Source organism: Ostrea edulis, chromosome 1 (genome assembly GCF_947568905.1).
Source record: "Ostrea edulis chromosome 1, xbOstEdul1.1, whole genome shotgun sequence".
NCBI classification, from domain to species: Eukaryota; Metazoa; Mollusca; class Bivalvia; order Ostreida; family Ostreidae; genus Ostrea; species Ostrea edulis.
Window position 1 is genome coordinate 11,603,991 of NC_079164.1, and position 14,731 is coordinate 11,618,721.

The following is a 14,731-nucleotide window of genomic DNA, read 5'->3' on the forward strand; positions in this document are numbered from 1 at the left end:
GAAAAACTTCTTCTCAAGAACCACTGAGCCAGAAAAGCTGATTTTTACAAGAAAACTTTCTGACATAGTGCAGATTCAAATTTGTTCAAATCATGGCCCCCAGGGGGTAGGATGGGGCCACAAGGGGGATCAAAGTTTTACATACAAATATATAGTTAAAATCTTTTTCTCAATAACCACTGAGTCAGAAAAGCTGATATTTACAAGAAAACTTTCTGACATAGTGCAGATTCAAGTTTGTTCAAATCCTGGCCCCCAGGGGGTAGGATGGGGCCACAAGTGGGGGGGGGGGGGTGTCAAAGTTTTACATACAAATATAGGAAAAAGCTTTAAAAATCGTCTTCTCAAGAACCATTGGGCCTAAGAAGTTGACATTTACATGAAAGCTTTCTGACATAGTGTAGATTCAAGTTTGCAAAGGATAGTTTGGGCCATAATAGGGACTAAGGTTTTACATGCAAATATATATGGAAAGTCTTCAGATATGGGCCAAGGTGACTCAGGTGAGCGATGTGGCCCATGGGCCTCTTGTTTTTAATGATATCATAATTCATTGTAGTTTTAAGAAAAGAAAATTTAATGATTAAGCTTTTTGAGATATGATATTCTTCTTACTTCACAAGTATTCTGTATTGTCTTTCTATATCGTCTTCCTGTATCATCTGTCTGTAGATAAAGAAGATGGGTGATCTGGGATTGATGTCGGTAGATGTCTCCGTTGATGAGGGAGGGACTGGACTAGATTATCTGGCCTACGCCATTGCTATGGAGGAAATCAGCAGAGGATGTGCTTCCACTGGTTGTATCATGAGCGTAAATAATGTAAGTTCTGCAACTTTTTGAACCAGTTACAAAACAGTGGAATGAAACACAATTATGTGTATTTCAAACACTTGATTAATGCTTTCAACAGTAGATACAGTTGAAATTCTGTATCTCAAACATCAATATTTCGAATACCATGGATATGTTGATATGCACAATAGATGGGTGTAAATAGAAAGACATGTAACAATATGGTTTACAGCGAATTAGGAAGATTACCTTTATGTATTAAGAGAAAATTTAAAAAAAAATTAAATACTGGATAAAACTGAAGAACACAGACAATTGTATTTTAAAGGCTTGTTACGAAGACATGTTCACTTATGATAATAACTGTTTAGCTAATGTAAAAGAAGAGTTGTCTAATCTGGGTTTAACTTACTTGTGGGACCACAATAGGAACCAAAATATTTATAAAATTATCGAACACAAAATGTTAGATATATACAGACAAAATATAATGTGTAGTAAGCAGCTTATTACTCGTTATAGAACCTTGTCACATTCATTATGCATAGAAACCAGTAGACATAATAATATTCCCAGAAATATGAGGATTTGTAAATACTGTAATTTAAATGAATTCCACTTCATTCTATTTTAAAAGATGCCCTCTTTATAATGAATTAAGAAGAAAAATATATTAAACAATTCTATTATGCAAAACCAAGTGTATTTAAATTGACCAAGCTTCTGAGTGTAAATAACATCAAAGAACTGAGTAATTTAGGTAAATATCTTAAATGTGCCGCGAAACTACGTAATGACACGGTTTTCAATAGTACATAGAGCATATTTTTTTGCCGCATATACCAGATACAGTACATATTATGAATCAGTGTAATTGGTTATGAATGCTTGTAATATATATATACTGTGTTTATATATAAGTTAAATTTATGCAATGACATTAAGTGTATAACGTTATGTAAGTTTATGCACTCTCCATATACTGTTCCTGTGTGTTTTATATCTTTATATCTACTGTACTGCCTGTGTATATATAATGTGTGTGTGAATCCAATGAGGCATAAAGAAACTGAAACTGAGATGAGTTCATGATCTAGAAATCAGACAAATATCCGTGATCAACTCAAACCTGATTCCAGGGCACAAGATGAATTTAGCAGCTTGGGTACAAGTTGACCATTTTGATATAAGTTGACAACTTGACATTGATATTATAAAAGTAGGTCAGGGTACGAGTTGCCTGGATAGTAGATGTTGAATGTTGATCTTTAAGACTTTGAACCAACTTGAAATCTATCTATAATTGAACACTGTCACCAGATACGTGCAATATTAGTTTGAGGTGGGGATTGAATCACCATATACAGCTTTGGAGCTTCACACTCTCCAGCTTTTTTCTTCACACTGCAGCTTTTTTCTACATTGTTTGATGTATAATTGTAGTCGCTTTACCTTGGACCAGTGAATAAGTGGGCCAACCCAGCACAGAAGGAGGTTTTTCAGGAGCCCTTTTTACATGGAGACAGAGTGGGCTGCTTCGCTCTCAGTGAGCCAGGTACATGCTGATTTTAGAAAGCTGTAAACTGATGAAGAATGTATTTAAAATGCTGTAGATTAATGAAGAATGTATTTAAAAGCTGTTAACTGATGAAGAATGTATTTAAAAAGCTGTAGATTAATGAAGATTGTATTTAAAAGCTGTTAACTGATGAAGAATGTATTTAAAATGCTGTAGATTAATGAAGAATGTATTTAAAAGCTGTTAACTGATGAAGAATGTATTTAAAAGCTGTAGATTAATAAAGAATGTATTTAAAAGCTGTAGATTAATAAAGAATGTATTTAAAAGCTGTAGATTGATGAAGAATGTATTTAAAAGCTGTTAACTGATGAAGAATGTATTTAAAAGCTGTAGATTGATGAAGAATATATCAAAAAGCAATAAACTGACGAAGAATGTATCTAAATGCTGTAACCTGATGAAAAATGTATTAAAAAGCTGTAAACTGATGAAGAATATATATTTAAAAGCTGTAAACTGATGAAGAATATGTTTGAAAGCTGTAAACTGATGAAGAATATATCTAAAAGTTTTTTTTAAAGAAAGATTGCATCTTCATATCATAATTTTGCTGGGTTTTGGGGGTTTTTTTGGGGGTTTTTTTGGCATGTATAAACTTTGTTAATGCAAATGATTGTTAGAAATGGAAAGTGTATAAAATTGTGTTAAAATGTTTAAATTTTTTTTTGTCTTGATGGTTGTTGAGTGAAGGGCTATGGATGACTTTACTTTAATCAATGTGGGTCGACTTCAAACTTTTTGTCCATCCCTCTCTGTCTGTTCATACAAAAGTGAGACTCTATAACTTTGTAAATGTTGGAGATGGGAATTCAGCATTTGGCTTATGTATTCTTTGTTTGAAGAAACAGTTAAAAGTCAACTGTAACATCGTCAAGGAAAAGAGATTTAGACTAACTACTTCTAATACCCAAAATTTTAACATATAGTCAGGAGAGGGCAATCAAAGGTATTTTTGAAGTGAGCATGATTGTTTTGAATTTATGAATTTGATGAAAGTAAGACTGTGTATTTATACAACAACATGAGTCAATTAAATCTGGCGAGAGGGTTACATACTTTGTTCAGGATTTATTGTGAACATTGATAGGACAACTCAAGCGCTGGTAATCTCCAGTGTCACCACTTACCGGTTTTGTTTGACAGGAAATGGCAGTGATGCTGGGGCTGCGTCTACCACGGCACGGTTGGACGGAGACTCCTGGGTGTTAAACGGAACCAAAGCCTGGATCACAAATGGTTATGAAGCTGAAGCAACAGTGGTATGAAAACTGAAATTTGTTTCGTTTCGGAGCAATTTGCAAAAGAATATTATTAGATATCTCTTTTAAAATAAATATTGAGAGCCACATACTGGTTTATTTAGTGCATACAAATGGGTTTTGCCCCATTCATATCTATCCCCTCACAAGTCATTGCAAGAGGAGATATGTATCGGACAGTTTGTTTGTGTGTGTATGCATGAAATGCTGAAGCTTGTAGACAAACCATTTTTTGCTGGATTGCTTTTACACTATACATATATCTTTATTATTAAGAGAAGAAGAACCCTATCGATTTTGGGGTTCAAAGGTCTTGGTCATTAGGGACTTCATAGACAAAGCTTGTAGACACCCTAGAGACCATATTTTTTGCTTGATTGATTTGATACTTTACATACATGTATGTCTTTTATATCAAGAGAGGAAGAACTGTAGTGATTTTGGGTCAAGGTCATTAGAGGAACTAATAGGAAAAGCATGTAAACACTATTGGATGCATATTTCAAAATAGATGCTTATATTTACTGATTGCCTTCATCGTGAGGGCCTGTACTGCCTTACAGAGCTCTTGTAATTTTCAGTTTTAGGTCTATCTGCTCTCATAAACATGATCACTTTTAATGATATGTGTTTTTGTTTTTATAAGTGTAAATGTATCATTTACAGGTCTTTGCAACTACGGACAAAAGTCTGAAGCACAAGGTAAGTTGTTGGTCAGATTACAAGCTTAAATAGGACTGCTTCTGTTAAACGTACATGTATGTATGGGACGGATTGACAGCGACTTACAATATTGGCACCACACCATAGACATGTTGGTTTTTGTTTTTGGAAGGTGTGTGTGATTTTACCCACAGTTAAAACCTATTTTAGTGCAGTACAGGCACCCTTACAGTTTGTTTTTTTTACAAGTGTGAAACAAAAACATAAGAAAAGTATTTGTATTTGTATGTTGGAAATATTTGTCTGGGCCATTGTTCTGTAATGGAAAATCACAAGTAACTGATGTATGTACTCGACACAAAAGTTGCTTATAACCAGGCAGTGTGTCATTATCCTGAATCAAGGTTAAGGTCACTTGTAAAACACAGTTAAAGCATATTTCTGGGCAATAACATTTTAATTGAGAGAGATTAGAGGGTCATAATTCCAATGTTATTTATTACAATCATTTTGATTGGACAAAAATAAAGCTTAATGAGAATTTACACATCAATAAATCCAAAAACACTATGTATACATGTACATACGTGCCTGAAAACAAATAACATAGTGCAGGGAAACTGTTCAAGTTTTTGAAATTGATAATACAGGGAACGAATTTGAATTATTAGAATCAAAAATTCTTTTGAAGAATTTATCGATGTGTAAACTCGAGACATTTTACTCACAAACTTAACATAAAAGTGCTTCACACTTTTATTCAGTTTGTGAGTAAAATGTCCAGAGTTTACACATCGATAAATCCATAAAAAAGAATGTTTGATCTGATATTTGGCATAAAATTTGAGTATGACCAGATGATGTGTCATAACACTAAACTAAGGTCATGTGGCCATTTGATCATAATGATCACTATTAGAAAAAAATAGAATTTTTTGATCCGGGTGAGAACTTAATAGTGTAGAGAAAATGGAGGGTTATTTGTGGCATGGAATTCACATGTCCAGATGGCATGACCAGGTCCAAGGTCGTTAGGATCTGGTCAAGTTTTCAGGGAGAAAGGGTTAAAGGGAAAGGCAACCCAAATTTTTTTACAGGATAAATGATAGGATTAATTATATGATAAAGATTTGCCATACTATTCTGTTGATATATGACCTAGATAAGATTCAGTACTAATCTGAAAACATTAAAGATGGAAATTCTCGCTATCTATAGAGGCTGCCTTGATGTGGAACTCTTTAGGTTGATGCCTTCCTGTCAAGCAGTTATATTGTAATTACACTAATGCGAAAGGGAGATGTGAAATTTTTTTTTCAAAATTCCTGACCCAACAAAGTCATCTGAAGAGAAAAGACTATGTAAACTGTGGATCCATCATTTGTGTAATGACAAGTTGAGGTTCGAGACATTTGTATGAAGAAACATGTACTGTCTGGCTGGTGTGCGACTCGACTGAGCGTCTTTTCTTAATTTCTTCTTGTGAAAGAATGGGCTCAAATCAATACGGCTCCAAACTTTAAAACTGTTCATGACTTGTCATGTTTACAGTGCTGCTCATGAAATAAAACGGAACTAACAATGTGAATATATAAATAAATTAAACTTCAATGGCCGCTCTATAAGCGGCAGGTAATTTAAAATGTATGATAGATTAATATTGATTTAATTGTTAAGCAAGGATTTTTGTTGTTAAAGACTGTCATTTACGATATCAGTAAGTAATACTTTATTCATAAAAGCAATAATGTGGTTAGAGTTGCCTTTCCCTTTAAGTATGCCCAGTTCGGAGAAGTATAGTTAATCTTGATTATTGCAGTGCAACATTTACATTAAAGACAAAAATCTCATATTACTTATCCTTAATCTCTCTCAAGGGCTCTCAAATGATTGATTTCATGCTTGATTTTTTAATATCCATTAGGGTATCAGTGCATTTCTGGTGCCCAAGCCCAGCCCTGGGCTGTCTCTGGGTAAGAAGGAGGATAAGTTGGGCATTAAGGCTACCTCCACCTGTAACCTGATCTTTGAGGACTGCAGGATTCCAAGGGAGAACTTACTGGGGGAACCAGGATTTGGATTCAAAATTGCCATGGTAATGCATTGATTATGGGAGTTACTGTAGATTCCTAGATATACACGAGGAATTTATTATCATGTAATTTCGCAAAAGGTGTCGCTCGTGAAATAAGATAACTTGCTTTTAATTTTCTGTTCCTAAAATACATGTAAGAACTCTTGATCAACAGATGACGTGCGGATTCGTGTTGACGTGATTTGACGGATAAGAGTCGTTTCACCATATTAAGTACTCGCGTAAAATTTGGAATCTACAGTATAACTCTTTCTTTGTTCATAGTTTTGTGCAAGCTCCCAAGTTATTTAGTATTACAGTGTTCATTTCTGTTATAGCAAACCCTAGATGCAGGCAGAATTGGAATTGCAGGTCAAGGTTTAGGAATAGCTCAGGTGAGATTCACATATGGATAAATGTTGAGAACTGTTAGTGATGATAGTTTTTATCCTTATATGACATATATCTATAAAATTTGCAGGCTGCTTTTGAATGTGCCATAGAGTATTCTCAGAAAAGGATGGCGTTTGGAACCCCAATTTCAAAAATGCAGACAATCCAGGTCAGATTTTATCTTGTGAAGTAAACTCATGAAAGTTCCTGATTAGAACATCTAGAAGTGTAATTACCTTCTCAATGACAAATGAATATACAGTGAAACCTGTGTAAATCAGCACCTGTGTAATTCGTTTCACTGTGAAATTTGACACTACATACTTTGCATTTTTTCCCATGACTTTTTCACTGCACTATCTGACATCCTGTATAACCTGACACAAAGTTGGTCTGACCTTGCATTTTGGATTAAACAGGTTTCACTTTCACTGTGTTATCATTTGTGCTGGAAGGTTTTATGATAAATTGTTAGGTCTGATCTTTCTCTTGTTTTACTAATTCGTATTTTATAGCGGTAGGTTTGGCTCTTACAGGAAATCCTTCATTTTTTCACATCCCTTGTAATGTTAAACATTTGTTTTTATCTCTTTGTGAATTCATAGTCCAAGTTAGCAGACATGGCTTTGTCAATTGAAAGTTCCCGACTGATAATGTACAAGGCAGCTTTTCTGAAAGATGCCGGGAAACCTTTCTCCAAAGTAAGTCTTCTGGAACAGGAGTGGAACATTAATGTCGAGATCAATTTTGTAACTCAAATACAAATAAAGAAAGCAATTTAAAAAGAGATTTCCGTATTTGAAAGTAAAACTTTTCTACTACAGGAAGCTGCCATGGCCAAGCTCGCAGCCTCTGAGGCGGCAACGTTCTGTTCTCATCAGGTATGTTGTATACAAAACAAACATAATCTACCAATATTCACACATCATTACTTATCGAGGTCAATGTTCTGTTCTCATCAGGTATGTAATATACAAAACAAACATAATCTACCAATATTCACACATCATTACTTATCCAGGTCTGATCTAGGGTGCACTGGGATTTACCCCGGGTTTTATTCTGCACGCTTGGAGGTTGCAGGCTGAAGGGCATATGGTATACAACCCAGGGTAAAATCCCTGTGCATCCTTGAGTGGACCTGGATAACGACTTTATTTCCTAAGGAACAAAATGATATTATATGTAATTATCTGGTGATTAAACAAAGGAATTGGTGTCAGATATATTTCACTTGTATAACAAGCCTATTGTAAATAACTGACGTCGCAATACATTGAATTGTGACAAATACTGTATGTTCTACGATTCAAGCGTCAAAAGTCCTTATTTTTGTCTTTGTGTGCATAGATACAATATATTGTGATGTCACGTTATTTACCCCCAGCTATGGTCCTTCACCAGCAATGGTATGACCTCTCCAGATTCCACTCGAGTGGAAGATCTCAGTGGGACGTTATACAACATGTAAGCAGTAGGGCTCCACTGGCTGAAAGTAATTTGTAAGAGTTTAGTTATCATCAAGTCTGGACCTCAACTGCTTAACAGTATTGTGAATTGATTGATTGTTCGTTTTACTTTCCTCTCTCATCTAAATGGCGAACATCTGGCAAAGGAGCAATCACTACCTATGTTAACGTCTTAGGTTTGACACAGCCATGGCATGACTTAGTCCCTTCTCTCCTCTGGGAGCATAGGGCCTCTAACACAAATTTTCCGGTTTTTCCTGTCTTGTGCAGCTCTTGCTGTTTTAGTCTGGTTTGTAAACCCTGGCTGCTCTCTTTCTCTCTCCATCGTTCTCCACGTTTCCTTTCGCCGACCTCTTTTCCTTCTACCTTCAGGTGTCCATGTCAATGCTACTCTGCAGTTGTCATGTGCATCTTTTCTCAAAGCATGCCCAATCCAGGTCCATCTTCTTACTGGACATGAACATGGCATGAGCAGGGCTAAAACTCATGACCTCCCAGTTACAAAGCGAATGCTCTACCACTGAGCTACCACAACCAGTAGAGTATTGCGAAAGCTAAGAGTTTGGTGATTGCCTACTCGGGGCCTCCACAAGATATGACATGTGATGATGTGAAATGTACAACTTTGCCCAGACTTTTTATCCTTTGATGAAAAAGTGCACAATTAAGTAGCATTTTCTTTCCCACAAACAGAGAGCACATTTGAGAACAAGATTTATACAGGAGCATATATTAAAACTACATATACATGTCTCTAAATGATCAACCAATTCCAAGTCTCTGCTATATGTATTTTACATGTAAAGGACAATATTGAAATACATGCCAAGGGTATGAATATTGACAATATTTTGAATTGAATAGAAATGGTAAATCCCTTTTTCATTAAAAAAATTCTTCTGCCACAAAATGTAATCCTTTCCAAATCCTTCCTGAAATTTAGATTGATATTCAAAATTGATATACAAAATTGCAACTGGATAAGATTAAGTAACACCTGTATATGATGTATTTGGGTCCATAAAATGAGTATTGAAGTAGGATCTGCATATTATAGCATCTTGCATAATTGTGCTCAAAAGCTGAAGAGATAACTGTCTAGGTTCCCACCTGAGATTTGGAGTAATGTCAATTTTTTGGGAAGTGTATTTTTGATTTCTACATTGAAGGAGAATTAGAAAATTAAAAAAGAAAAATTGGGTCACAATGCTTGTTATTTATTTACATTGTTCTAAACATGACCTTTTAGCACTCAAGATTTGTTCATTTAACTATGATTTGTTGGTTGGTATCAAAACGATATAAGCAACACAAATCAATCATTACATAGATAGATACATAATCATGTCCTCTAACAATACAGATTTTTAAATCAATCATTACATAGATAGATACATAATCATGTCCTCTAACAATACAGATTTTTTAAAAACAAGTTTAATACAAGTAATGGAAATAAGTAATGACCTTTTTGAACGTGATATACAAAAAAATTTATGATATCAAATTTGAGAGTTTGAAAGGACATATTAGAGCAATGTTAATTTTTTAAAATTTCATATAATTTTCAAGGTCCTGTCTTAAAATTTAAAAGGAAATTATAAAAATGTGGGGGTTAGAGATCAAATTTTTGAATTATTGGCAAAAATACTGAATTTTTATACAAAATTTCGAGTAAATTAATTTAAACTTTTGTAAAAATTGGTGTACTGTTTGGAAAAATACATCAACCAAATTAATAAATTACAACATTTGAATTAGTTCCAAGTCTCAACTACTTGCACGTATTGGAGTATGAAAGTAGAAGATATGTTGGATGAAACAGAAACTGTAATATCATGCAGATTTAGAACTTTTTGATTAATCAATCCTTCTGCCACAAAATATAGTACCTGCCAAATCCTTTCAAGATTTGAATTGACACAACATTTTACAACTGGATAGGGTTCAGTAATAGATGTGTAATATATTTGCACCAATGGGATCAGTATTGAACCAGTAAATACTTAAATGTAGCATCATGTGCAGTTGTGCTCAAAAACTCAAGAGTTAACTTCCTTAAACCATGATAAGGAATTTTTCCTCATATCCAACAATAACAAAAGAATTTGCATGAAATGTTTTAACAAAGTCAATTTTGATGATTTGCAGCAAGAGTAGGATTTGCATGTAAGAGTTATAGAACTTTGTGTTGCAAATTTACCACATAGTTGACTGGGCCAATGAATCTAGTTTTTATGTCCCCTGAGATTGAAGATGTTTATTGTATTTGGTTTCTCTTATTGCTGTCCTTCTGTCTATCAATCAAAACATAAACCTGCTTAGAACCGGTAACAGAAAAAGCCTTCATATCTACATTATATGTAGGTTTAAAGGGACTGGTTCACAATTTTTGATAAAAATATTTTTCATTTTTGTTGTCAAACATTAAAAATATAACTCATTTAATGTTGATAGCAAAAATTTTGACCTTCTGAATGCAAGAATAAAAGCAATATTTTAGCCTTAAATCTGTGTTATGTAAACAAAGACTCGAGTCTTTTTATGTAAACAAACAAAAAAGTGAAATGTTGATTTTGTAATGTAAAGCATCTTAATTTTGCATAATCACAAATTTTAACTTTTAGATGACACATTTTACCCCAAAAATGCTTGAAATGTGAAAGATGTAATAAACTTAGATCGATATCCATTTCTTTTGACAATGTTGTAAACAATAACATACCACAATCTTTGTTTATAAAACAAATAATTAACTTTCTAAAATGAGCTTCTGTGATAATGTATAACCTTAATTGAAATATTTTAAACACATTAGACAGTATATTTTGATCATCAAAAGTGAAATAGAAAATTTTGGGGAAAATCGTGAATCAGTCCCGTTAATGAAAGCTCAACTTTGATTGCCTTAGGAAAAATGGATGACCTATGTTACTAAAAATAGATACCGTATTCATCCCATTAAGCACCCCAACCCCAATAAGTGCCCCATGGGACTTTTTTAACTCAAAATTAAAGATAAACTGAGGCTCAAGTGCTGGTTACAAATTAATTAAAGCACAAAACATACAGCATTTGTGTAATCCGGCCACTGAGTCATCCCATGTCACATGGATCTATAAATAAATCACAAAAGATAATTGATTTATACTCCAAGGTTTTGTGATTTGTTGTACAAAGAGTTCTTGCGTGAATTTACATGCGTGTATTATGTAAAAAAGCGAAAGTAGTGTATTATGTAAGAAAGTGAAAGTGAAGAAATGGTGTATTATATAAGAAAGTGAAAGTGAAGAAATGGTGTATTATGTAAGAAAGTGAAAGTGAAGAAAATAGTGTATTATGTAGGAATTAAAGTAAAAGTTAAGAAGATGGTGTGTAATACACTGTTTATGCATCCTAGTGAGTAATAAGGTAAAGAGGGGATAGGGATATAGAATTATCCTGCCTCTGATGAAAATCTTGGAATTTCATTGGCTGAAACCCATGCTACATACAACGATGTTATGCCGCTTACTAGCCTACTATTGTCAATATGCCCCTTCCACTTGGTTTACTGACTACATATGTCTACTATGATGTCATGAGAATATGTATACCCAGTCTCTGGAGTCATCGCATATTATGACGTCATGGGTATACGAAAACCGATGAATTTATTTTTTAATTTACAGTTAGTCGAAAAACTTGTTTTTATCTGTTGTTGATGGTTTAAATGTTGCAACGAATTTTTCATTGTTGTATGTTTGATAAGGTATCTCAAGAATGCATACATTGCAGTCATTTATTATGACAGTTGTACATGTACATTAGAAAAGCATCAAGAATGAATAATGTCAATATGCCTTTAATTAATGTATAGGCCTACGTAGAATCATCGACAGGATAAATTCGTTATGGGGTGAATAATTTTTAGCTCAAGTGAGCTTTTCTGATCACCCGTATTCCGGCGTCCGTCCGTCTGTAAACTTTTCATATTTTCAACTTCTTCTCAACAACCACTGGGCCAATTTCAACCAAAGTTGGCACAAAACATCCTTAGGTAAAGGGAATTCTAAATTGTTAAAATAAAGGGCCAGGCCACCTTCCAAGGGGAGATAATCAAGAAAAGGTAAAAATAGGGTAGAGTCATTAAAAATCTTCTTCTCAAGAACCACTGGGCCAGAAAAGATGAAATTTATAGATAAGCTTTATTAGGTAGTGCAGATTCTAAATTGTTAAAATCATGGCCCCCGGGGGTTGGATGGGGCCACAATAGGGGATCAAAGTTTTACATACAAATATATAGGGAAAATCTTTAAAAATCTTCTTCTCAAGAACCACTGAGCCAGAAAAGCTGAGATTTATATGAAAGCTTCCTTATATAATGCAGATTCTAAATTGTTAAAATCATGGCCCCCTGGGGTAGGATGGGGCCACAATAGGGGATCAAAGTTTTACATACAAATATATAGGAAAAATCTTTAAAAATCTTCTCCTCAAGAACCACTGAGCCAGAAAAGCTGAGATTTATATGAAAGCTTCCTGATATAGTACAGATTCTAAATTGTTAAAATCATGGCCCCCGGGGGTCGGATGGGGCCACAATAGGGGATCAAAGTTTTACATACAAATATATAGGAAAAATCTTTAAAAATCTTTTTCCCAAGAACCACTGAGCCAGAAAAGCTGAGATTTATATGAAAGCTTCCTGATATAGTACAGATTCTAAATTGTTAAAATCATGGCCCCCGGGGATCGGATGGGGCCACAATAGGGGGTCAAAGTTTTTTGTTTGTTTTTTTTTCGGTTTTTTTTTTTTTTTTTTTGATATAGTGCAAATTCAAGTTTGTTAAAATCATGGACCCCGGGGATTGGATGGGGCTTCAAGGGGGGCATCAAAGTTTTACATACAAATTTATAGGAAAAATGTTTTAAGATCTTCTTCTCAAGAACCACTGAGCCAGAAAAGCTGAGATTTATATGAAAGCTTCCTGATATAGTGCAGATTCAGGTTTGTTAAAATCATGGCCCCCTGGGGTCGGATGGGGCCACAATAGGGGATCAAAGTTTTACATACAAATATATAGGGAAAATCTTTAAAAATCTTCTTCTCAAGAACCATTGGGCCAAAGAAGTTCACATTTACATGAAAGCTTTCTGACATAGTGTAGATTCAAGTTTGCAAAAAACCATGGCCTCCAGGGGTAGGTTTGGGGCCATAATAGGGACTACGGTTTTACATGCAAATAGATATGGAAAATCTTCAGATATGGACCAAGGTGACTCAGGTGAGCAATGTGGCCCATGGGCCTCTTGTTTTTTGTATTTCCTTTGACACTTGCTTTCGCCTCGCCCAATATGATTTTTTTCAAGGACCCAATGTATTTCCGTATTACCCTCTAAGTGTCTACATAACTAATAATATGGACATTTAAGATGGGCTGCAAATAAATTCAAGTGTTAAAGGAAATACAAAAAACAATTCACCCCATATTATGAAGAATACAATTTCTATGTGATGTTTTTATTGAATTCCACTGACAGCTTTTTACCTCATTGCATCTGGTATTATGTTATTTTATTTTGACAAAATGAGAAACCTAATAACAGGTATCCACTGTATGGCAGTGACTCATTTAGAATTTAATTTGATATTTATTTAAATTCTTAAAGTCAAATTTAAAACGTATCAAATAACAGCCTCCCCCTTTTTCCAATTTTCTAAGCGCCCAAATGGGCGCTCAATAAGATGAATATGGTATTTGGTTTCTCAGCAACTACTGAAAAAGGGATTGGATTTGTATGTTCATATCTGCACCATGAGATGGTGTGATAAAAATCTTATTTGGGATTGCACTTGGGATATGGGGTTAAAGGACATAGCCTCTTTTATTAATAAGCTTGTCTTTGGGGGTCACAGGTCAAAAAATGTGACCTCTGTAATTAAAGATAGGTATTTTTAAAAATCCACATTTGTAGTTGAAGTAAGCTTCCGTTTGATGCATTTGTGTTCAACAGACTTTTCTAGTTGGATAATGAAAAGGTATGGAGTTTTATAATGTATCAAGATTGAGGACTCGCAGCGGGTGTGACCGGTCAACATTGGATGCTTACTCCTCCTAAGCACCTGATGCCACCTCTGGTGTTTCCAGGGGTCCTTGTTTTATCAAACTCTCAATTTTGTTTTCTTTCTAAGATTGATTACTGTTATATCCATGTTGTTATCTTTGAAGTATTCTTATTTAACCCATATTCAGGTTTGCTAAATTGAACCAAGTTGGGGTTAACAAAAAATAGTGGTAGGGATGGGAAAATAATCAAAATAAACTTACTAAGGGGATCCAGTTGAGTGTGTTCATGTTCTGTGATACTGGCCTTGATACATAATCAGTTGATCTGATTTGGACAGGAGAGGTTTTCTAAGTTGCTAGAACTTGTAACCAATCCCTTTGTATATTTATACGATAAAATATGTTCAAATCAAATCATATGATATGGATTGTTGCTGATGTGAGGT

General features: G+C 34.4%; 1 protein-coding gene across 3 annotated transcripts in view; it reads left to right on the top strand.

The window, feature by feature from the left end:
• The window catches only part of LOC125664097 (short-chain specific acyl-CoA dehydrogenase, mitochondrial-like), a 31,296-nt gene that overhangs the window by 6,466 nt on the left and 10,099 nt on the right, over positions 1 to 14,731 (top strand). Inside the window, exons 3-12 of one of the 3 annotated variants that reach the window (XM_056152664.1) lie at positions 673 to 822; positions 2,239 to 2,350; positions 3,521 to 3,636; positions 4,303 to 4,338; positions 6,224 to 6,394; positions 6,712 to 6,768; positions 6,855 to 6,935; positions 7,372 to 7,467; positions 7,591 to 7,647; positions 8,154 to 8,233. In XM_056152664.1, coding sequence (XP_056008639.1) covers positions 673 to 822; positions 2,239 to 2,350; positions 3,521 to 3,636; positions 4,303 to 4,338; positions 6,224 to 6,394; positions 6,712 to 6,768; positions 6,855 to 6,935; positions 7,372 to 7,467; positions 7,591 to 7,647; positions 8,154 to 8,233 — 956 coding nt within the window. Of the gene's footprint in view, positions 1 to 672; positions 823 to 2,238; positions 2,351 to 3,520; positions 3,637 to 4,302; positions 4,339 to 6,223; positions 6,395 to 6,711; positions 6,769 to 6,854; positions 6,936 to 7,371; positions 7,468 to 7,590; positions 7,648 to 8,153; positions 8,269 to 14,731 lie in introns of all 3 variants that reach the window. The other 2 variants (XM_056152665.1, XM_048896640.2) reach the window with 2 other exon arrangements.